This window comes from Nomascus leucogenys, chromosome 18 (genome assembly GCF_006542625.1).
Source record: "Nomascus leucogenys isolate Asia chromosome 18, Asia_NLE_v1, whole genome shotgun sequence".
Classification (NCBI taxonomy): Eukaryota; Metazoa; Chordata; class Mammalia; order Primates; family Hylobatidae; genus Nomascus; species Nomascus leucogenys.
The window spans coordinates 43,306,964-43,331,259 of NC_044398.1; the positions used below are offsets into that span (position 1 = coordinate 43,306,964).

General features: G+C 50.5%; 1 protein-coding gene across 1 annotated transcript in view; it reads left to right on the top strand.

The window, feature by feature from the left end:
- Nucleotides 1-24,296, top strand: part of ALOX5 (arachidonate 5-lipoxygenase) — a 76,194-nt gene that overhangs the window by 50,308 nt on the left and 1,590 nt on the right. The window contains exons 5-13 of the mRNA XM_030798505.1: nt 3,853-3,959; nt 4,771-4,943; nt 8,367-8,513; nt 20,198-20,401; nt 21,115-21,201; nt 22,799-22,977; nt 23,177-23,298; nt 23,489-23,589; nt 23,879-24,049. Of these exons, the coding sequence (XP_030654365.1) occupies nt 3,853-3,959; nt 4,771-4,943; nt 8,367-8,513; nt 20,198-20,401; nt 21,115-21,201; nt 22,799-22,977; nt 23,177-23,298; nt 23,489-23,589; nt 23,879-24,049 (1,291 nt within the window). The remainder of the gene's footprint in view (nt 1-3,852; nt 3,960-4,770; nt 4,944-8,366; nt 8,514-20,197; nt 20,402-21,114; nt 21,202-22,798; nt 22,978-23,176; nt 23,299-23,488; nt 23,590-23,878; nt 24,050-24,296) is intronic.

Below are 24,296 nucleotides of genomic sequence, written 5' to 3' on the forward strand. Positions count from 1 at the left end.
ATTTTGTTATGAAATCAAGAGATGTGTCCCATTGTAAAATAAATTTATTTGGAAAATGTAGGGGGGAATCCCATCTAAAAGTTAGACAAGGCTAGAAAATTTCAATTTTATTTGCTAAGGTAGCATCACGTTGTTGTTAAAAATGCGTCATAAAATAAGACCAAGAGTTAATACAAAGCATGAAGTCATGTTTCCCTCAAAAAAACGATTTGTTCTGTAGTCAAATTGATTTGGAAAACATTGCAGACTCTTCAGCAGTGGTTCTCAAAGTATAGCTTGTGTCAGAATCCCCTAGGGCCCTTGCTAAAATCTGGACGGCTACACTCACCCCCTAGAGTGGGTTAAACTCAGTGCCCACGGCAGGAAACTGAAACTTGGCTGAAGTCACCAAGGAGGCCTTCCCCGTTAAACCTCTGGCTGGGGACAGCTTGGTTTCCTTGCCGCTGCTTCTGAGTAATTCTGGCAGGCAGTTCCTCCTAGCCACCTGCTGTGCCTGGAAGGGGGCCAGCCCTCCTCAGCAAGCTTTGCTCCCGCCCTGCACAGCACAACTGTGGCGTAAAAAATGGAAAAGCTGTTAGCAGAAGGAAAGAGCAGGGAGACAGAGGTCAGGTGAACCTCAATGGCCTCCTCATTCAAGGAAATTGAGAAAGAGAGTTTCCTTCCCAGTGAGGCGGGACAGTGCAGAAATGTGGCCCGTCCTGAGAGAAGTAGGGGCCAGGGGTGGGGGGCTCACCTGGCACACGGCCAACAGCTGGTGCCCAGCCTGGGCCACAGTTTGGCACAGGAGAAAGCTGAAGATTCAGGAGAACGCTAGGTCACCACCCCTAGGCCAGGTGATCAAGGTGGCTGTTACCTGCCTGTGTGGCCTTGAAAAAGCCTGGTGCCCTCTCTGGCCTGCAGGTTCCTTCTGTTTACAAAAGCGGATCTTCGAAGCCCTGAATATTCCAGTTTTCTGTAAGGATATAGAAATGTTTTGCCTCTAGATGACATGCAAATATGTTCCTCCTAACTCCACTTCTTCCTAGATCTGTGGCTTCTTCTGAGAACTACCACGCCCACCCTGTTTTCAGAGTAAACCTCCTGTTTTGAGATCAAACAGACCCAGCTGGGTAGATGGTGACTCACTCCTGGTTCCTCCAAAGAACAGGGGCGAGCGACCACCCGGGACCTCAGGCGCGCCAGCACAGGACCTCTTTCTGGGGCACCATCTGGCGCTGGGCCATCTTCAGGCCCTACAGGGCCCTCGGGGCCTGGGAAGGCCTCTCATCTCCCAGAAATAAGTTCTTTTCCCACCCAGACTGACACCAGATGCTACAGTGAGGTTTACTCCTCCAGATTGACAAGGGTTCCTAGCCCAGAACACTCAGCTGACGAGGGGTGCTGGGGGAGGAAGGAGGCAGCAAGGCTGAAAGAAGCTTCTCTGGGTATTCCAGTGCCTGGCTGCTGGTCGTAGCCATGGTGAGGCCACAGCAGCCTCCCTGGAAGCAAGCACCTGTGTAAAAGCCCCTCCTTCCCCACGAGGGGCTGGATCCAAGTGAAGAAGGTACCAGAAGGACTGGAAGATGATGCTGGTATTATTCGACAGCTCCAGGTTGCTGTAGCACTGAGCACCTACTGTATGCAGCCCATCACAAAGCCGGCCACACTGCCCAGGCTGTGCCATGGCAACTTCCAGCAGTTCACCCTCTTGGTCACCTGCAGGCTGCTTGTTCATCCTGACACATGAGGAGAAAAAGACAGTACTCACAAAGGCCTCCAGCCTTGTGGCCCCAGGACCCTCTCCTAAGCATCATGGCCTCCTAGGAGACCGAGGGTAGCCAGGACAAAGGAAAGAAGCATTTGTTAAGCTAAGAAAGGATGGAAGGGGATTGCTGTTCTGCCTGGATGCACCCCTAGACCTGGCAGGGCAGGCGGGAGAGACCCCCAGTGTCTCCTGCTTATCCTAGGAGTTCCCCCCTGTGGTTGCTCCAGTTTGCTGCCTTCATGCATGTTCACAGGGTGATTCCCCTGGGACAACAGAGCTGGGATGTCACCAAGCCCTGTGTCCCATCAGCCAGGCTCTCCACAGCCTCCATCCTCTGATTCTGCTGGATCAGGAGGATGTGGGGAGGTCCCTGACTCCCCAGCTTTCCCCATGACAAGGTGTGTGTCTACAGCTCAGACCCAGCCATGCTCCACCTGAGAAGTGGGTCCAGGCAGAGCACTGGGTCCTGGCCACCTACGGCTGCCTCCTCGGGGGTGGGCAGGAAGGGGAGCCACTAGAGGAGTGCCCCGGGCACAGTCCCCTGCACCAGGTGAGGTCACCTCTTAGTCCATGAGGCGATGCTGCATGAGCCCCTCTGGACACTAGGAGGCCTGGGCTCAATGCTGAGTAAAGTGCAGACATGACCGTGCCCTCAGCATGCACAGGGCAGCGGGCACAGATTCATACACATGAGTTTGCACTTAAGCCGCAGTAAGAGCTACAGAGGAAATGAACAGAGACAGCATCACTCCAGTGAGCCCTCCAGACACACTCACCTCATGTGCGCACTAAGAGAATGGCATAGTCTATTGGGACAGCCACATCAAAATACCACAGACCAGATGGCTTAAACAGCAGACATTTGTCTCTCACAGGCCTGGAGGCTAGAAGTCCAAGATTAGGGTGCCAGCCAATCCACTTGCTGGTGAGGGCCTTCTTCCCAGCTTGCAGATGTCTCTGTGTTCCCACAGCATGGTCACTTGGCAGAGGATAGAGGGGGACAGGGCATGAATAAGCCCTCTGGTGCCTTCCTCTTCTTAGGAGGACGCTAATCCCATCACGGGTGCCCCACCCTCGTGACCTCATCTAACCCTAATCACCTCCCAAAGGCCCCACCTCCTAATGCCATCACACTGGGGGTCAAGTCTTCAACACATGAATTTGGGGAGCACAATTTAGTCCACAGCAGAAAAGAAAGGGGCACAGAGCATTCCAGCCTGAAGGAAACAGATGTGCAAAGGCCCAAGGCAAAGGCCTGAGCTCTGAGGGGCTGCGAGAGTCAAGGCCGAAGAGTGGGCAGTGATTGAGCACTGACGGGGGAAAGGCAACAGGCTATCTTGTTAATCTCAGTCTCTTGTGTGCCAGAGAGAGAAACTGAGGCACAGTGTGTCATGGTGAACACTGGGCAGCACTCCCATGCTCCTGTCCTGCACCCTGCAGGGTTATGAAGGAAGCCTGGGAAGCCTCTCCCCTCTTTTTCACCTTTCCTGGACCCATCCCACACCCTGCCTCCTCCAGGAAGCCCTGGGGATTGCTCATACACTCACATCTCACTCCTTAGTACCTGCAGCCTGCATTCTGAATTTAGCAAGCTCTGGCCTTGGGTTTCTATTTTCTTGTCCTATGCAGTGAGCATTTGGAAACTTCTGTCCTCCTCAGCACCAAGCACGGAGCCATTTAGCAGAAAATAAATGAGTTTTCAAGTCAATTGAACTGTTCATCACCCCAAAATCCAGGCAACACAGTAGAGCAGCTGGATCGCTGTTCCTAGAAGCTTTCTCAGGGACTGGACCACCGAGTGGGGGTCAGCAAGTCCCTGATGAGTGAAAGAAAGAATGAATGAATGAACACATGTGTGAATGGAATTCAAGGCATCGTAGGCTATTCTGGAGGGTACTGGCCTGTCTCTTCGACAGGTGAGGTGCAGTAGAACAGCATCCCGTATAGATGCCAGTTTCTGTCCTGGTTCTGCAAAGCCAATCACCTGCCTCTGCAGAGCTGCCTGGAGGGGGCGGGGTTATGAGGACCCCTGAGAGCTCGGTGTGAAGGGGCTCTGCAGAGGGAGGCATGGCTGGTGTGTACAGGGTGACCTCTCTCCTGGTCTGCAGGATGGAGAACCTGTTCATCAACCGCTTCATGCACATGTTCCAGTCTTCTTGGAATGACTTCGCTGACTTTGAGAAAATCTTTGTCAAGATCAGCAACACTATTTCTGGTGAGTGTGCCTCTGGGGGCCCAAGTGGTGCTGGGGACAGGGGATGCTGCTCTCCTGTCTGAGACTTGCCAGGAAATTGACAAGGGCTTTCCTACCTGCTGCAGCATGGGGGCCTCGCTGCCACCATGCCACCCTGAACAGCACCCCCTACACTCCACACCTTTTGCCATCACTGTGGTCACCCTTGTGCCCAGAGGTTTCTCCTCCTCAGATATTCAAGCTCGAGCACCCTCGACCTCATTTTACTATCAAAAGTCTCAAAAGTATCAGAACATTTTCTTGGCACAAATCAATCATTTGTGCTTCTGAACAGAGCAAAGGCAGAACTTGGCTTGTGTTTTAGGCATTTACATGAAAGCAACTTTGGGTTCCTTTGGACTAGGATATGTTTGATGAGAGCACTAGCTTCATAGTGGCCAGTCATGGCATGGGAAGGACGTTAAGGAGGCAGGAGTGGCTGGACAAGAAGAGGTGCTGAAATCAGCACATGGGGAACCAAACTTGGCAAACTGCCCCCAGAGACTCTCCTCCACGCCCTCCTCCTTCCATCCTGGACACTCCATGCTGGGCTGAAGGACCTGAGTGCCCCAGGGTCTTCTGAGCCACTAAGGGCCAGCTCAGGTATGATGAGTTGGTGCCACAGCGTGACCCAGTGACAGGCAGGGGGCAGCAGTTGGAGCTGTGCCCATCTAGGGAGCACTTGGGGGAGGAGACCACGCAGGGACTCTGCTCTCAGGTGAGGTCAGGAGGGCCACGGCCCTGGCTGCCCTCTACTCAGAGCTCAGGGTGGGCCTCGCTTCTCTCCTGGTAGAGCGGGTCATGAATCACTGGCAGGAGGACCTGATGTTTGGCTACCAGTTCCTGAATGGCTGCAACCCTGTGTTGATCCAGCGCTGCACAGAGCTGCCTAAGAAGCTTCCGGTGACCACGGAGATGGTAGAATGCAGCCTGGAGCGGCAGCTCAGCTTGGAGCAGGAGGTCCAGGTAGGGGTTGATGGGCTGGGGGTGGCCAAGGTCACAGTCTGTCAGGTGGAAGGCACTTCCTCCTGGCCAGTGCTCATAGGCCCCCAAGATGCTAACTGCAGGTCCATCTGGCCTAGAGCAGCCGCTTCCTTTTCCTGGCAGCAGTGTCAGCCAGGGTCCTGGGCATTATGCAGACTGTCTTGTGCAACATCAGAGGAGGAATTGCAGGGAATGTTTCTCCATGATGCTCGAGTCTGGGAACATAATGTCAATATTTTCACTATCAGTATCAATAATTACAGGAGCTACCCTTGATTAGGGGCCTGTGGTGGGACAGGCATTGTGACAGGTGCTTTATACACAAGGTCATCGGTTGTCACCCACCTTGCAAAGGGGAGAACACTGGAGAAAGAAGCAGAACTTGTGTGAGAATAAAAAAGGGGCACGAGGAGAAACCCAACAGAATGGTTGACTTTCTCGTTAGAAATGCTGCTGCCCATGCTCCTGTCGCATCCTCCTCCCCACCCTCACCTGCAGACTCAGCCGCCTCCGGCTGCAAGGCTGACCTAGTCTTGAGACAGAAGAAGTTCAAACCAACTCCACCTGGATCTGGTGGGGCTCAGCAACAGGCGCTGGCCCATCAGCCTGCCTCTTCCCCATGGAGACAGCGTGATGGGGCCTCCTGCCACCCAGGCCCTGCTGCCTATCCCCAGGTGTCCAGGGGGCCTCTGCTGCTTCCAGTCTTTTCAGCTCAGCTTACCCTGGGGCCCTAGTTGGAGAGGGATGGTTGGTGCCCTTTAGACATAATCCTACAGCCCCAGTACCTGGCCCACCTGAATCTTAGAGGGCCACCCACCCAGCTGAAGTCCCTGGGCAGGTCTCCTGCCCCAGTACAGGCAGTGCTTCCTAACCTCCTCCTCCTGCACCCAACCAGGCCCAGAGCACTTCCTGGTCATGTGAACAGCTGACAGTTACAATCCCCCACACACTGAGAGAGCATCTGTGTTCCTGAGTGGACTGAATTGCTAGACGTAGTAACATTGATTCGGTGGCTATAGGTTTCAAACTTCAAGTCAGAGATCATAGAACCTTAAGCCATATAGAATCCTAGAATTGGAAGACTCCGAGCAGCCATCTCTGCACCAAGCAGCCAAGGAGCGGCAGTCCTCAGCACCTGGGCAGGGTATCAGCCTCCCACTGGGAGTCCTGGCCACCTCCAGGGCACGTGGGTTATGGGTCACCTTTCCTTTGAGCTGACCCACCCCTCACTGACTATACTCTTAAACACACACTGCCCCATCTGCTACATACCAGCATGATTCTTAATCCCCACAGTCATTCACGCTACCCATCTGGCAGCACCTTAGTGATCTACAGCAAGCTTGTGGCCTACTAAAAACGCCTCCACTGTTTTTTAAAATGTGCAGTTATTTTCCGGAACATGAATAGAGAAATTGTATCCCTGTTGTTGGTATTGATTCAGTGTTCCAGCTCAAGTTTGTTTGAGTTCTTAGACTTTATATTTGGATTCTTTGGTTTCAAATCAAAAAAATCAACTCCATTTGGTTTAATCCAAGAACTCTATTGGCTCAGGCAACAGTAAAAAGCAATGCTAACTCATTTGGGACCAGGGCTCAGATCATCCCCTGCACTGTCTCTCTCTCTCTCTCTCCATGTCTCAATCCTCTGCCTCTGGTGGTTTTTTCCTTAGGAGGGTTTCCTTATGTGGAGGTAAAGAATGATCACCAGCAGCTTCAGATTTACCTTCCACCAGCTTAGCAAACACCACCCACTCCCAGCAAGAAAGACCCTGTTTCCCAGCACTCCCAGCAGATGTCTTAGGCCATCCTCGGGCCTCACTGATTCTGTGAGCCAGTGCCCACGGCCAGGAGAATGGAATACGCTGACCCAGAGGGGACAGGGATTCTAGACAGGCCAAAACTCCACTGTCAGAAGCAGAATCTTAAAACGTCAGAACTGAAAGGTAGGCCCGCCCCTGGTTTTCCAGAAAGATGAAAGGGAGGCTTGGGATAACAGAGAAATGCTGCAGGCATTGGCCCCAAATCCCAGGCCTCCTATTCCCAGTATCACCTTCACCAGCCTGGGTCCAGCTGTCCAGCCGTAGTCCTAGAAGGCTAGACACCAATGTGCCCGACCAACCCAAGGATCTCCACCTGCCCCCCTCAACACAAGGTGCCCTGAGTGCCTCTGCGGGGAAAGTCCCCGTCCCCACCCCCGCTCCCCCTGCCCATCGCGACAGATGCTCAGAGCTCATCCCTGGTGTCACACGACATAAAGGAGGAGGGCGGTGGCCAGGCTCCGAGCTCCTGCCGTCCTGGGTGGGTGGCTTCTGTCCTGCGTGCCGCCAGGCAGCCCGGGGGTCCTACGTGTGGGCACGGTCGGTGGAGCTGCAGGGGACCGCTCTGGGATGTCTCCAGGCAGAGTAGATCCTGACCCCTCCGCAGCCGGGACCCTCACCCTTTCCTTCATCACTCAGGAAACAGAAAAGGCTTCAGAAGGAGTGGCCATGCCCCCAGCCTAAGCGCTGCTTTCCCGGCCCAGCAGGCCTACCCTGCACCTGGCGTTCCTAGGGGCCCCTCTGCGGGACCCACTGCGCGGCTCGCAGCAGCCGCCCGCCTCCCGCTTCACCGGCACGCTCGTTGTGTGCCGAGGTGTGTTGGCTCCTACAGCAAAGTGCACGGATCCGCGGGTCAGCAAGCCTGACGAATTTACACAAATGACCCGCCGTGTCGCCAGTCTCAGACCAGGGCACAACACGCCAACCCTGCAGACCACCCCCACCTCCCCAGCCACTGCAGACTCTTCCCCCTCTGCTTCTGCAGCCCCTTTCCCGAAACGCGTTCATTCCCGCCCCCGCAGACCTTCCCTACCTCCTGGAGACCCCTCTCAACCCCTGTAGATGCCCCTGTCTGTGCAGAATCCCCTCTTCCTTCCCCCGCAGCCCCCCTACCCTACCCGGCGGACAGCCCCGCCCCGCTTCCTGTCTCTTCCTCCCAAGGGAGACCCCTGTCCTGGCTCTGACTGGGGTTGAGTTCGCCCAGTTTTGACTTCTGTGTAGATTTCGGCAGCATCATTTTTTGGCATTTAACTCGTCACATCTATTTCACCTAACCTCTTTCTTCTTAGTAAACTGACACTCAGGGCGGTCTCTCATCTTTCGTGCCAGTCAAGCAGGTTTCAGACACCACAAATGCCGAATGAGCTGCTGCCATTCCTTCACCTTACCCCGAACTGTCACAATCTGTGAACACCTTCCATGTGAGTCAATCAGCCTTGGAGTCAGAGGAGAGAATTACACATTCTGAACTCCGCTGAGTCGCAGGAAAGGGAGAGGGGTCCCCAGAGGTCATCACTCTTTCCCCAGGCCTGATTTTTGGTCCATCTGCTGAGCCTGATTTGGACACATCTCTCTGCCTCCTGCAGCAAGGGAACATTTTCATCGTGGACTTTGAGCTGCTGGATGGCATCGATGCCAACAAAACAGACCCCTGCACACTCCAGTTCCTGGCTGCTCCCATCTGCTTGCTGTATAAGAACCTGGCCAACAAGATTGTCCCCATTGCCATCCAGGTAGGCTGCTAGGGGGCACACCTTTCTGAGCAGCTCAGTCCTCCGCGATCCAGGGCTCCTGGGTGGCTCCATTCACACTCCAGCTGAGGAAGCTATGTCTTGAAAGACACTAGGGCTTCCTGCAGGCCCTGAAGTGGGCTGTCCATAGGGGCGGAGAGGGCTCTACTCTCCAAGGCAAACTTGAGAAGCCCCTGGCCGGTGGAGGCACACTGTGGAGGACCTGCCCTGGGATGATATTCTGCACTCTCCACCCCAGCACCCTGACCAAGGGCCCCCATTCAAGGTGCTGCCAGGGGCCAGGCAGGTGAAGCTGTGGGCTGAGCTGGAGACCAAGACCACTGAGGGGCACCATGGGTTCTGGGGTCAGGGGCCAGGCCAGTCCTGGTATGCCACCTTTGATGATGATGTGAGTTCTTAACGTCCACCTGAGATGAGGCAGGAGGAAGAGGGAGACCCTGGAGGAAAGGCAGGCGGGCACAGGGCTTTGTCTCCCCCTGTTCCTGGCACCAGCCCACTGCCAGGCTGTTAGCTGGTGTGCAGACAGCAGGGTCCAAGGCCAGGACTGGACTGGGCATAGGTCCCTAGGAGTAGGGAGGAACTGCGCAGGGGACACCGTGGGAGACTGGCAGATGAGCATTCAGCAAATAATGTCCATGAACTGGACCTTGGGAGCTGTGGACACAATAGCAGCTGGATAGGTCAGGCACCAGCCACATGCCAAGGCTGTCCTATGGGTTAACCTGCACAGTCCACAATCCCTCATCCTCGATTCTAAATCTAAAAAATCTGAAAACTGCTGCATATTTCAAAATGTGCAGCAAATTCATTGTTTGTAAACAAACCTTCTTTGAAGCAATAGGTGAGGTTATTTAGAGGCTTTCTCCATTCAATGTGATATGCATGTGGATCACTGCAGAAATACTGCTCTGTTTGATTGTAAAATAGTATGTTGCCCTAGACCGGGGATGGCACATAACGAAGTACACCCACTGCTAAAATCCTAAAAATTCTGGATTCTGAAGCACATTTGACCACTGGGGTTTTAGATAACCTATCTTTATTTGTGTAATCATCACCACAACCATCCTAGGTAGTGGGCTCTATTGATGTTGATCATTTTACCCAGATAAGGAAACTGAGACACAGGTGCCCACAGCCAGCCACAGAGCTAGGATTCAAGCCAGGTCATCTGACTCTAGATTCCAGGCTCCCCACGGTCTCCCGGGGCACATAGCCTCAGAGGAGCTTCCCGTCTGCTACCAGAGAGAAGCCCTGTGCCTAAGAAACTGAAGCAGCAGGTAAAGGGACAGGTGACCTAAAAGAAGACAAAATTGCTGGGAGATCCCCGGAGATCCCAGGCACCACTGATGGTGCCTTCAAAAGCTTGGCTCAGAGATCTCTTGGAGCAGCCTGGAGTCAGCCGCCTAGCTTAACTTCCAGCTCAGCCACTTGCTAGCAGGCTTTGGGGCCTTGAGCAAGCCACAGAATGTTCCTGGGTCTCTTTCTTCTTCTGAAAATGGAAACTTTGCAAACTATAAAGACTCAAGCAAATGAAAGCCAGAGGATAGTAAATCCAAGATCTGGTTCTTTGAAAGGTCCAAAAAATAATAATAATAACCTCCTCATGAGGCTGATGGAAAAAAAGAGATAGAAAAAAAACATATGCAAGATTTGGAATAAACAAGGAATCATAAAAAGAGTAATTATAGCCAGGCACCATGGTGGTGCACAACTGTAGTCCCAGCTACTTGGGAGGCTGAGGCAGGAGGCTCACTTGAGGCTGTAGTGTGCTATGATCACACCTGTGAATAGCCACAGCAGTCTAGCCTGAGCAACATATCAAGACCCCATCTCTTAAAAAAAAGAACAGTAATTATGATTACATATTTTTTAAATGAGAGTAATATGGCAACAAATTTGAAAAATTAGAGAAATGGATAAAAACTTAGGAAAAGATAAATTGGAAGAAATTGTAGAAAATAGGCCAATTTCCATATAGTGATTGGAAACAGACCTACACGGCGAGCAGCTGAGTCTCACCCAGCCGCTAGACAGCCGACATTTCCACAGGGCTCTTTATCAGCCCCAAATTGATCCTATAAAGCTGGTGTAAGCTTAGTTCTGAAACTGGATACAGGCAGGCTTCAAAAGAAGTCTGAAGACCAATCCAAGTATTAAATGAAGATTTAAAAGAAAACTAAAGTTGATATTAGCAAAGTGAATGCAGCAGTGTATTAAATGACTATATGTAATAACCAAGCAGGGTTTATTCCAGATATTTCAATATCAAGAGAGCTACCATCATAATTTATTATACCCATAAGGATAAAGTTTATGATTATATCAATTCACACTAAAAGGGAATTTAACAACATTTAATAGCCACAACTAATAAAAATTAATAGGAGGAACCTTACTTTATATGATAAAGATAGCTAACATCAAAAAGGTGCAACTCTAATGCCATTTCCATTAAAATAATAAATAAGAATGCTGATATCACTGTTTTTATTCAACATTATTTTAGAAGTCATACCACATGATAAAACGGGAAAACAATCAATAAACATATTGTCAAAGAACAGGGAAGATGATCTTTTCTGGTAATGCTATGGTAGACCTAGAAAACACAAGAGATTCTAATTTTTTTAAAAGCTACTAGATTAATAAATTCATTTGGCAAAGTGTTTAGATAAATACATTTCTCAAAAAAATCAGTAGCCTTTCTCCATACTAACAATAAAATATAATGCCCATATAAGGAAAAACTATAAAGTTATTTATTTATTTACTTATTTGAGATGGAGTTTCGCACTGTCACCCAGGCTAGAGTGCAATGGCGTGATCTCAGCTCACTGCAACCTCCACCTCCCCGGTTCAAGCAATTCTCCTGGCTCAGCCTCAGCCTCCCGAGTAGCTGGGATTACAGGCACCCGCCACCATGCCCAGCTAATTTTTTGTATTTTTAGTAGAGACAGCATTTCACCATGTTGGCCAGGCTGATCTCGAACTCCTGACCTTGTGATTTGCCTGCCTCAGCCTCCCAAAGTGTTGGGATTACAGGCGTGAGCTACTGCGCCCGGCCAACTATAAAGTTATTTTAAAGGATATACAATGAACTCTTAACAGTGATTTGATATTGGGGAGGAAACGGTATATCATAAAAATGTCAGTTCTACCAAATTCTATTATAAAAACTTAATGCACTTCCAAGTAAAATTTCAGCCAGAATTTTTTATCTTTCTTGGTAGGGGTGTGGTGGTGGTGAAGAGGAACTAAAAAAGAGAGAAAACAATTAAAAAATTGAAAGATTCATATGGAAAAAGAAATCTGGCATAGTCAAAAATTTTTTGAAAAAATAAAAACCACATAGAGAGCCAGGGCAACCAAGTGAGACCTCATGTCTAAAAAAAAAATAAAAATTAATAGAAAAAATTAGGTATGGTGTCGCATGACTGTAATCCCAACTGCTCAGGAGGCTGAGGTGGGAGGATGGCTTGAGTCCAGGAGTTCGAGGCTGCAGTGAGCCATGATCACTCCACTGCACTCCACACTGGGCAACAGAGTGAGACCCTGTCTATAAAAAAAAAAAAGTAAAAGAAAAGAAAACGCATAGGGAACACTTTCCTTGCTGGATTTGTAAGGTTACTGTTAAGCAGATGCTGTGCTTGAAAACAGAGAGAATTGGGGGACAGTATAGAGTAAGATCCAGAAATAGACTCCCCTACAGAGGAATTCAATGTATCACAATGGAGGTTTTTCAACTCAGTGAAAAAGGGATATTATTTTAATGATGCTATCACACTGCCTTTGCATAAGCAGAAAATTAAATTGGACTACTCTGTCATGCCATTTACAAAAATAAATCTCGTCATGTAGAGTTGCTTAGAAGAAAAAGAAAAAAAATTCAGATGATGTAAAAATTAAAATGAAAAAAGGAAACGAATTTAGAAAAACTAATTACGCGGACACTCGGAAGACTTGGAAACCAAGAAGTTATAAGGGGAAAGATAAGCATATTTGATTATGTAATGTTTTAAAACTTGAATGATAAACCATAAACAAAGCCAAAAAGCAAAACAGAGATTGGGGGGAGTAACCATAACAGAAGTAACAGCTAAGAGATGCCTATCTATGATACACAAGTAGCTCCTTTACATTGACAGGAAAATACAAATACTCCAGTGGAAAAATGAGCAGAGAATATGAATAGGCAATACACAAAAGAAAAAATGTAAATCGGCAACCAGCATATGGAAATACTCCTAACTTCACCTGTAGTTAGGGAAATGCAAATGAAAGTTAACAATGAGATACCATTTCTGACATGTCTGGTTGGAAAAACAAAGGGGTAACTCCCAGACACCAGCAAGGATGGAGCCCCATGCTCTGCTCATGAATTGTTGCAGCCTGGCAGTGTTCACGGGATAACTGGTGGGCCTGGGCAGCCCAAGGTCAGAGCTTCGGCCAGCACCGGAGCAGATGCCACAGCGCCTGCTGTACCAGGTGCACGTTGCAGTGGGTGGTCAGAGGATCCTGGGGTTGAGGCTGTCGTGGCGAGGACAGTTGTGTTACCGAGCTGGACTGGGGTCTGCTTGCCCAGTACAGCAAAACCAAATGCTGAGATTGGGATAGAATCTAGGAGAACACAAGGCATTTATTGTGGGGACCAAAAAAGAAGAATTGGGCAGCTCACTCTTAAGACCGGAACTCCCTGATGGCTTACAGGTAAGGGTTTTTAAAGGCGGGGTAAATTTCAGGAAAGCAGAAGTTAACAGGCAAAATCATTAATCAATACATGGAGGGTACACATTGGTTTTGGCCTAAAAGGGCGGGATATCTTGAAGTGGGGGTGGGCTTCTAGGTCATAGGTAGATTCAAAAATTTGTTGTTTTGCAATTGGTTAAGGAAGAGAAGTTTCGTTTAAAAATTTGAGTTACCAGAAAGGAATGTTAGCTGTGGATTGTGGGCGGGACTTCCCCCAGGTCCCCCAGGAAGAAATTTAGAACAAAGAGCCTGCTCAGAGTTCAGTCCTCAGTTCCCTCTTATCTGACGTCTCTGTGCCGGTGGATCCATTTGGTGGGGGTCTGGGTTTCTGAAAAACAACTCAGAGACACATGTTCAGGGGTTCTCTTTAGTTTCCAGAGGGAACCACACAGCCCAGGACTCTGGCTTCCTTGGCTGTTGTTTTAGGCTGCTGTTACCCTCTTGTTTGTCAAGTCGCTCATTTATTTCTCAGGGCTAGCTGGGTGCCTGGAATTTCCCTCCAAGGAACTCGGGATTTTCCTTCATTTCCATGCTCTGTTGGGGGGCTGGGGGGCTACAGTGCCCTAGGAGGAGGCCCCTGCTCCGTCTCAATTGGAGGGGCACTGGAGGGGACTTTATTGTTTAAGTGTTCTGACAGCCAGTAGCACTGAACAGGTGTGCACCAGCAGAGTGAACCTGTCTGAGAAACAGCAGGGCACGCACTGTCTACTCAAAGAAAACACACCCAAACCCCCAAGGCTCAGCCTTCGCTAGCAGCCACTCAGCAGAAATGAAAGCACAAATGTGTGTGGGTGGCAACAGGAGCATAGTTTGTGATGGGGAAAAAAAATTGAAAATAGTCTGAAGGCAGAAGAGGATCGAGTGAGTGAGCCCTTCCATGTCCTCACCATAAAACGTTGCAGCATCTTTGAAAGGAATGCTTTGGTTCCCTCCCAGCTGACCTGGAGGGGTCTCCACAATGAGTTAACAAAGTGGAAAAACAAGACACAAGGGACCGATAAAGGATACATATCTGTCATATACCAATAGCTCCTTCAAACTGCTAAGGCAATGGGCATGGTCTCACTTATGTAAAATGAATGCAACAATGCAGCAGGCCTACTGTGCCAGCATGGGGACACAAGGACGCAGTGTCACCAGGTAGGAACACGGTGATGGCCCAGTGGGGAACAGGTGAGCAAAATAAAGAGACAGATGTTGATTATAATCGTATTCAGTTGATGGAAAATTGGACAGATAAATGTGCACACATGCAAAGACCTATGAAAGGAGGCTCCCCAGAATTTGGTGGTTATCCCTGGGCGCTGGAAGATGAGATGATGTATTCTTTCTTTCTCAGGCTCTCCTGTCATGACTCAAATTTCTTTTTACGATAAGCACATATTCTTTTCTAATCAGAAAAGTAAAACTACTTCCTTACCCAAAAAACAAATTTAAGAAACACAAATTGCTCAGGGCAAGTTCTGGCATCCCATGGCAGGCCAAAATCCTGGACAGGAGTGGGAGGATGTGAAGGATGGGTTGGGGAAGGCCCAGCTCAGTGGTACAAGAGCTCAAGGAGATGGGCAGGTGAGGCTTGTCCAGGCCAGGAGGTGAAGAGAAGCAGAAAGGAGAGTGATGGGCTGAAATAGGCAGAGCACTGGGACCATCCTCATTCAGCTCTTTTTTTACTGGTCAGAACAGTTTATATATATCTATATATATCTATATCTATATCTATATAGATATAGATAGATAGATAGATAGATAGATATAGATATATATAATTGTAGATTCAGGAGGTACACGTGCAGGTTTGTTACATGGTTATATTGCATAACGCTGGGGTTAGGCTTCTATTGAACCCATCACTCAAATACTGAGCATAGTACCCAATGCCCAGTTTTTCAACGCTTTCCTCCCTCCCTCCCCTTCTTGGAGTCCCCAGTGTCTTTTGTTCCCACTTTTATGCCCATATGTACACAATGCTTAGCTCCCACTTATAAATAAGAACATGCAGTATTCGATTTTCTGCTTCTGGGTTAATTCACTTAAGATTATGGCTTAAGTGCCAATCCTAAGCTGCATCCATGTTGCTGCAAAGAACATGATTTCATTCTTTTTTATGGCTATGTAGTATTCCATGGAGTACATGTACCACATTTTCTTTATCTGGTGCCACTATTGATGGGCACCTAGGTTGATTACATGATTTTGATATTGTGAACAGTGCTGCAATAAACATATGTGTGCATATGTCCTTTTGGTAAAACAATTTCTTTTCCTTTGGGTAGGTACACAGTAATGGGGTTGTTGGGTCAAATGGTAATTCTATTTGCAGTTCTTTGCAAAATCTCCAAACTGCTTTCCACAGGGATGGAAGTAATTTACACTGCCACCAACAGTGTGTAAGCATTCCCTTTTGTCTGCATCCTGCTAACATCTGTCATTTTTTTCTTTTTAATAATAGCCATTCTGACTGGTATCTCTTTGTGGTTTTAATTTGCATTTCTCTGATGATTAGTGATGTTGAGCATTTTTTCATATGTTTGTTGGCCATTTGTATGTCTTCTTTTGAGAAGTGTCTGTTCCTGTCCTTTGCCCATTTTTTTAATGGTGGTGTTTTTTCTTAAGTTCCTTATAGATTCTGGGTATTAGTCGTTTGTGGATGCATAGTTGCAAATATTTTCTCCCATTCTGTAGGTTGTCTGTTTACTCTGTTGATAGTTTGTTTTGCTGTGCAGAAGCTCTTTAATTTGATTAAGTCTCATTTGTCAATTTTTGTTTTTGTTGCATATGCCTTTGAGGTCTAGTCATAAATTCTTTGCCTAGGCAATGTCCATAAGATTGTTTCCTAGGTTTTCTTCTAGAATTTTTAAAGTTTGAGGTCTTACGTTTAAGTCTGTAATCCATCTAGAGGTAATTTTTGTATATGGTGAGAGGTAGGGGCCCAGTGTCATTCTTCTGCATATAGGTAGCCAGTTTTTCCAACACTATTTATTGAATAGGATGTCCTTTCCTTATTGTTTATTTTTGTTGATTTTGTCAAAAACCAGTTTGTTGCAGGTATATGGCTTTATTTCTGGGTTCTCTGTTCTGTTCCATTGATCTCTGTGCCTATTTTTGTACCAGTATACCATGCTGTTTTCGTTACTATAGTCTTGTAGTATAGTTTGAAGTCAGGTAATGTGATGCCTCCCACTTTGTTTTTTTGCCTAGGATTGCTTTGGCTATTCAGGCTATTTTTTGGTTCCATATGAATTTTAGGATTTTTTTTCTAATTCTGTGAAAAATTATGTTGATAATTTGATAGGAATTGCATTGTATCTGTAGGTTGCTTTGGGCAGTATGGCCATTTTAATGATATTGGTTCTTCCAACCCATTAGCATGGGATGTTTTTCCATTTTTTTTGTGTCATCTATGATTTCTTTCATCAGTGTTTTATAGTTCTCTTTGTAGAGCTCTTTCACCTCCTTGGTTGGATGTATTCTTTGGTATTTTATTTTGTGTATAGGGGACTATTGTAACTGAGATCACGTTCCTGATATGGTTCTCAGCCTGAACATTGTTGGTGCATAGAAATGCTACTGATTTTTAGGCCAGGCACAGTGGCTCACACCCATAATCCCAGCACTTTGGGAGGCCGAGGTGGGCAGATCACCTGAGGTCAGGAGTTCGAGACCAGCCTGGCCGACATGGTGAAACCCCATCTCTATTAAAAATACAAAAATTAGCCAAGCGTGGTAGCACCTGCCTGTAATCCCAGCTACTTGGGAGGCTGAGGCAGGAGAATTGCTTGAACCTGGGAGGCGGAGGTTGCAGTGAGCTGCAGTTGCACCACTGCACTCCAGCCTGGGTGATAGTGAGACTCCGTCTCAAATAAAAAGAAACGCTACTGATTTTTGTACATTGATTTTGTATCTTGAGTGTAGAAGGTCAAAAGTTTTTTTTTGTTAAAGAATAAATTATGTGTTAGAAATAATAGTTTTTTTCTAAAGACTAACTTTTTTTAAGCCTGTTTGCTTTGTGCTGATAACTTTTTGTTAAGCCCTATCATATGTAGCTGCTAGATATAAGGGAATGAGTACATTCTATGTCCTTTTACTTTAACCAAGATATTTGTGCTGGGCATGCTCACAGGCATGTCCCAGCTTGCAGCCTATGCCCCTTCCTTATTTGGGAATGTTATTACTTTTCTAAGTCCTTTCATAAGCAACTTCCTCTTTTCCTTTGTCTTTCCATTGCTTTTACCTATTTAGAAAAGTTTTAAGTTATTAGCCATTTGGGTTTTAGTTTAGACTGTGAGGTTTGGCTCCAGCCAACGGAGACAGGACACAGTAGCAGGAACAAGCTGCGTAAGGAATAAAAATTGCTTCTCTCCATTATTCAGGTGTGCTCTTGCCATTGTTCCATCTGCGAGGAGCACCCTTTCTGCAGAAAGTAAAATTGGCTTGCTAAAAAACTTTTTGTCTAAATGCTGATTTTTCCTTGCAGTACTGAGGAACAAGCATTCTGTTTCTAAACAAACATTTTACTTATAACATTGAGACTTTACTGAAGTTGTTTATCAAATCTAGGAGTCTTTTGGAGGAATCTTCAGGGTTTTCTAGGTATAGAATCATATCATGGATGAACAAAGATAATTTGACTTCCTCTTTTTTTTTTTTTCGTTTGGATGCCTTTTATTTCTTTCTCTTGCCTAATTGCTCTGACTAGGCCTTCCAGTACTCTATTGAATAGGAGGGGTGAGAGTGGACATCCTTGTCTTGTTCCAGTTTTTAGGGGGAATGCTTCCGATTTTTGCCTGTTCAATATCATGTTGCCGGCTCAGCTCTTTACCTACTGTGTGACTTGGGAGAGCTGCTAAACCAGCTGGAGCCTCAGTTTCCCCCCATGTAAAATGGGTACAGCAAGGAATACCTGCCTTGCAGGGTCAAAGTGAGGATTAAGTGAGATAGCATGGGTAAAGCCCCTAGCACACAACAGGGGGGCTCCTCGGCCCCAGAGGATGTCAGGAACATGTCAGTGCCCCAGAGTCATCAGGAACATGTCAGAGCATGTGGGGACATGTCAGAGAGTGTCTCAGAGCATGCCGGGCAGCCCAGCATTCTAGGGCACAGATCAGGTATCAGTGGCCCAGGCAGCTCATGCAAATGGGTGTGGCAGTGGGGACCCTGAGAGCTGGGACTGTGTAAAAGGGACAAGAGCGTAGTTCTGTGAGAACCTGGGTGCAGAGTTCTGAGACCTTCTAATTTTTCAAGAAAACCAGGTCATTCAAATTTTTATGTGAAACTGTCTGATATTTAAAAGCAGCCAACTAATCTCAAGTATAAACAGACAGGCACGCCTAATGTGCAAGTCACACTCTGCTCTCCCTCCTCCCTCCTCCTTCCTTGGTCCTCAGGGAGTGCTGAGGCTACTGGGGTCTGTCTGACCAGGGTGGAGCCACTGGCCACCAGGGCTCTGGAGCACTTGGGATTTGGATCGTCCAAACCAACACCTGCCACAAGTGCAAAGTTCACACCTGATTTTTAAGACTTAGAATAAGGAGGTGGGGAATGCGAAATATCTCATTTAATAGTTTTAGATTGGTTTCTTGTTGAAGTAATAATATTCTGGATATATTGGGTAAAATAAAATTACATTATTAACCTACATTTCACCTGTTTCCTTTTACTTTTATTAATATGGCTTCCTGAATATATACAATTCCATGTGTGGGGTAGCATTATATGTCTATTGGACAGCACTGTTTTCCAGGGAGAGACGCCCAAGGACCCCACCTTCCACAATACTTATAGCAAGTGACACAGCTGTGTGCTCTGGGACAGTTCTCCCTCCCCAGCCATGGCCACTGTGCTGCAGTGACACTGGTCTTTCCTAGCACCTAAAGTCTGGCCACGCCCCTTCCTGGCTGCTCTTGGCTACAGCCCTGCCACCCACCTCATTCTTTCTGTCAACCCCTCCACTACCCCATGTCTTCATCTAAAAATGGGCAATGCCAGCACCTGCTGCAGGCTCCCGTGAGAGCTCACTGTCAGGTGCTGAGGCTGTGCTGGGCTCTCAGTAAGGGGGCAACACATGGGGCTGCTGGCGTGGAAGGACCTGGGACTGGGTGCCGGTGTGGGGGCGCGAAGGTGAGGCTGTGTACAGAGGCATCAGCAACCAGGTCACCACAGAGCTTGGGGATTTTATATGCTGGCATTAAGAGCTGATTGAGGAGGCAGTTAACATGACATGATTTGCATTTTGGAAAAGAAAAAAACTCACCTTGTCCCAGTGCGGAGTGGAAACTGGAAAGGGAAGACAGGTCCAGCCTCTGCTACAGAAGGCCCCTGGCCACAGGTGTGGGCTCCAGGCAGAGCTCAAGCTGCAGACCCTGATCTGGGAGGCTTAGTACCAGGAGGGCCCCAAGCCTTTAGACAGAAGGAGCTGACTTAGGGCAAGAAAAGAAGACAGGAGCACCAGGGCAGACCCTGGGGAGCACCAGCATTTCAGGGAAGAGGAGAGGGAGGAAAGTATGGGAGACCAAGGAGAGGCAGTAGAAGAGGGAGCAGGGCAAGGAGGGAAGAGGGGGACAGGGATCCCCCCACTCTGCTGCTGGGCCTTCGGCCTGCCTGCTCCTTCCATGCTGCCAGCTCCTGAGGCTATTCCCACAGTAACTGTGAGCCGAGTGATCACTGTCCCCACATAACAGATGCTGAAGCCGGAGCTTAGAAAGCCCAGTGTGTCATCCAGAGTCATGCAGGTTGTAAGTAATATGGCTGGGACAGGCAATACCACCCCAGGGCCCTTTACCCCCTCCAGGCTCTTCTGATTGCAAAGTCACTGTTAAAAAATTCAGATACTTCTGGAACTTCCCAAGAGGCGAAGTTCTCCAACAACTATAATCTGAAGTGAAATACAGCATTGTGTTTCCTTTCCCCCAATGTATCAGCTCAACCAAATCCCGGGAGACGAGAACCCTATTTTCCTCCCTTCGGATGCAAAATACGACTGGCTTTTGGCCAAAATCTGGGTGCGTTCCAGTGACTTCCACGTCCACCAGACCATCACCCACCTTCTGCGAACACATCTGGTGTCTGAGGTTTTTGGCATTGCGATGTACCGCCAGTTGCCTGCTGTGCACCCCATTTTCAAGGTACAGCTAGCTACTGCCCCACCTGCTATGGGAGGGCATCTGAGATGTGGAGTGGGAGGGATTGCTGACATCCCACAGGGGGACCTGTGGCTGGGAGTGGGTGGCAGAAAGGGAGCCCTGGAGAGATGTTCTCAGAGTCAGTATTGCCCCCAAAGGAAGAAAACAGCTAGGAGCCTGCTGTTCCCCAGGACATGCAGCCGGGGCATGGGCCTGACACAGGGGCCTCGCTGGCCAGCCAGTAGAGTTCGAAAAGGCAAATGAGGTCATGATGATCCTCGGCTGATGCTGATGGCTGCCCCTGCCATCACTCTCCTTCCCTGTTCCTGAATCCTACCAGCATTGGCTGCTGGGGTGACTGCAAGCTAAAAGTACCCCTGTGTGCCTCAGTTTCCTCACCAGTAAAACAGGTCAAATAGTACAGCTGCCTTACAGAATGATGGTCAGGATTAAGACAGTGAATTCAGGGAGCAAAGAGGTAAGCATTGTACAAGTGCTGGCCAGGACGCTCTGAATCATTATCGTGCTTAGTAAGCATCAGAGGGTTGCAGGCCTCCAGCACTTATTCAGCAGAAAGATCAGCACCCGGCCTTCACTTCCTCCCTGCACCCAGCATCATCCTATAGGGCAGGCCTGGGTGGGGGAGCTGCAGGTCCCTGGGGCACCAGGTCACCTGGCTGGGCCCCCTCTGAGGCCTCCTCCTCTCCCCTCCCCAGCTGCTGGTGGCACATGTGAGATTCACCATCGCAATCAACACCAAGGCCCGTGAGCAGCTCATCTGCGAGTGTGGCCTCTTTGACAAGGTGGGTGCCCTCCTACCCTACTTGTTGCCTGGAAGAGCCCAGCCCGGCTGCCTTCACTCCCTGAGATCTAGACACCCTTTCAGGAGGCCTGGAAGGGTGAAGGCTGGAGTCTGCTCAGAGCACTGGCTCCAGCATCCTCCTGATGTCTCCAGCCCCTGCCACTCAGCCAGGAGCAGTCCTCCAGGCGCACCACCAGGTCTTCCCTCTCGCTGATGGCTCCCGGTCCCCTCCTCCCACCCCTCCCCTCTCCCAGCCTCTGGGGCCTGGCTGTAGACTCCACTCTGGAACACACTCCTTATGGCCCCCTGACCTCCTACACACCAGGAACCTGTGTCTGCCTCTTAATCTGCTGCACCCCTGCCACCCTGACCTGGATCTCCCCAGCACTCTGCTTCCCGGGTCCCAACCCTCCCAACCCACTGTCTCCTGCATCAGGGACTCCAAGCCCTGCCCAGCCCTGGCATCCCTCAGGTAGCACCCCACTTCGCTTTGAGCCACCTGTAGCCTTACCAAGCTTGGACTCTCACATGGGCCCTTGCCCCAACCTTCCTCCTTTCCCCAGCCCATTAGTGACCAGGCCAGATGACCACTGAAGTTGAGACACTGTTTGGGTTGCAAATGACAAAACCCAACTCAAACCAGCTGCAGCTGGACAAGACATGCCTTATCTCAAATACCTGGACACAATAGAGGGGCTGGGGCCTCAGCCACAAATGGATCCAGGGACTCAAGCAGTGCCCCAGGGTGCATGCACACTGGCTCCCTGTTTCTCTCTCTTTCACCTGTGTTGGCATCACAATCTCCTGCTGCAGACAGGCCCCCATGGGAGAGGGCACAGGAGCTCATCATAGTAGCTCCACCTCAGGTTCCCATGTGGCCATTATCTCCCAGCCGCATCCAAACAGAAAGTGCTGGGGGGCAGCTCTGGTTGGTCCTGCTTTGGCTGAATGCCCGCCGTGGACCAATCTCTGGCACCCCAGCACCCAAGTCCTTCTTCAAAACTTCTCTGGCACCGACAGCCCAGCCCCCTGGGTTTATTTGCATGTGTGTGTGTGCACGTGTACACACGTATGTGCCAGTGAGCTTGTGAGTGTGTCTGCATCACTCAGCAGCCGGGATCGGGACCAGGATCCCTCCTTGTGGTTCTCTCCAGCCCTCACCTGAGCACACAACAGGCCCTCAACAGAGTTGCATGGGGCCTGGAAACTGGGGGTCACTGAGAGCAATGACTGAGGGTCCTGGGCTCAGCACTAGAGCAGACTTCACAGCCCAGGCCCGCTGGTGCTGGGGTCCCCCCCACACCTGCCCACGCCTGCTGTCCTCCTGTGGCTGGGAGCGCACCCTTCCCTCCTGCACTCTGCAGCCCCACGGTTCTGTCCCTTGCATTGGATTGGGCGGGAGGCTCCTTCCTATCACCTCTCCACCCAGCTGCCCTTGTCATTCTCTGCATTAAACATCCCTCCCTCATCTCACAGGACAAGGGTTTGCCCCTCTGCCTGCTTGGCCTCCTCGCCTCCCCTGGCACATTTCCTCAGGGATGGGTCTGGACAGCTGTGGGAGGAGCCACCCGCTCAGGGCACTCTACCTCCCACTTCAGGCCAACGCCACAGGGGGCGGTGGGCACGTGCAGATGGTGCAGAGGGCCATGAAGGACCTCACCTACGCGTCCCTGTGCTTTCCCGAGGCCATCAAGGCCCGGGGCATGGAGAGCAAAGAGGACATCCCCTACTACTTCTACCGGGACGACGGGCTCCTGGTGTGGGAAGCCATCAAGACGTGAGCGCCCGCGGGGCGGTGGTCCTGGGGGAGGAGCCGCGACCCCTGCCTGACTGCCTGGGGCGGGCCTGGCACCTCCGCGGCTAGCGCTGAATGGGGAAGGGGTGGGGGAGTCCCAGCGTCCGTGAGGGGGTTGCCGCCGGGCACCGCTCCGCAGACCTGGCTGGGTCGCCCATCCCGGCTGCGCCCCCTGAACCAGGTTCACGGCCGAGGTGGTGGACATCTACTACGAGAGCGACCAGGTGGTGGAGGAGGACCCGGAGCTGCAGGACTTCGTGAACGACGTCTACGTGTACGGCATGCGTGGTCGCAAGTCCTCAGGTAGGGCCTCCGGGACGTCTCCGGACAGGGCTCCCCCGCAGTCGGCAGCGCTGGCCCAGCCGCCACCCCTCCAGGGTGTCCTGCCCAGGGGGCCCTCCAGCCTAGGGGCAGGGAATCCGGGCGCGGGGTGGGCGCCGGGCCCTGGGGTCCCCAGGGACTGGGTCTCAACCCGCTGGTGGTTCCGCCCTAGGCTTCCCCAAGTCGGTCAAGAGCCGGGAGCAGCTGTCGGAGTACCTGACCGTGGTGATCTTCACCGCCTCCGCCCAGCACGCCGCGGTCAACTTCGGCCAGGTAGGCGGGGCCGCCGGGCCCGCTGGGCAGGGCTCCCTCCCCAAGGCCGCTGCCTCCTCCCCCGCCCCGGTTCTGCACGCGTACCGCACCCTCGGGCAGCCTCGGGGCCTGGCATGGGACTTGCAGGATGGATTCTGCCCGCTCAGCCAAGGGCGCTGGCCGCGGGGAAAGAGGATGGACGGACTGCAGGGCCCGCTGGAGTTGGGGGCACGGGGAGGACGGGGCCTCGGGCGCAACTGGGCAGCAGGGCTTCAGGGGTACCCACGCTCGCTGGCGGTCGTCTCCGCAGTACGACTGGTGCTCCTGGATCCCCAATGCGCCCCCAACCATGCGAGCCCCGCCGCCCACTGCCAAGGGCGTGGTGACCATTGAGCAGATCGTGGACACGCTGCCCGACCGCGGCCGCTCCTGCTGGCATCTGGGTGCAGTGTGGGCGCTGAGCCAGTTCCAGGAAAATGAGGTGAGGCTGGGCAGGGCGGGGCACAGCCCCAGGTCACCCCAGATTAACCGATTCCTCAGCCTCAGGGCTTTGTGACCCGGGCCTCAAGGCTCACTTGGAGCAAAGGAATCCTGACTTCCAAGCTGGAAGGGCCCGGGAGGCTGCAGCCGCCACCAGGTCCCCCGGCCTGAGCCTGGACAGAGCTCAGGGTGGGCAGGGCAGGAGAGCACACAGCCCAGCCTCTGCTCACTGTCACCAGAGGGTCGTG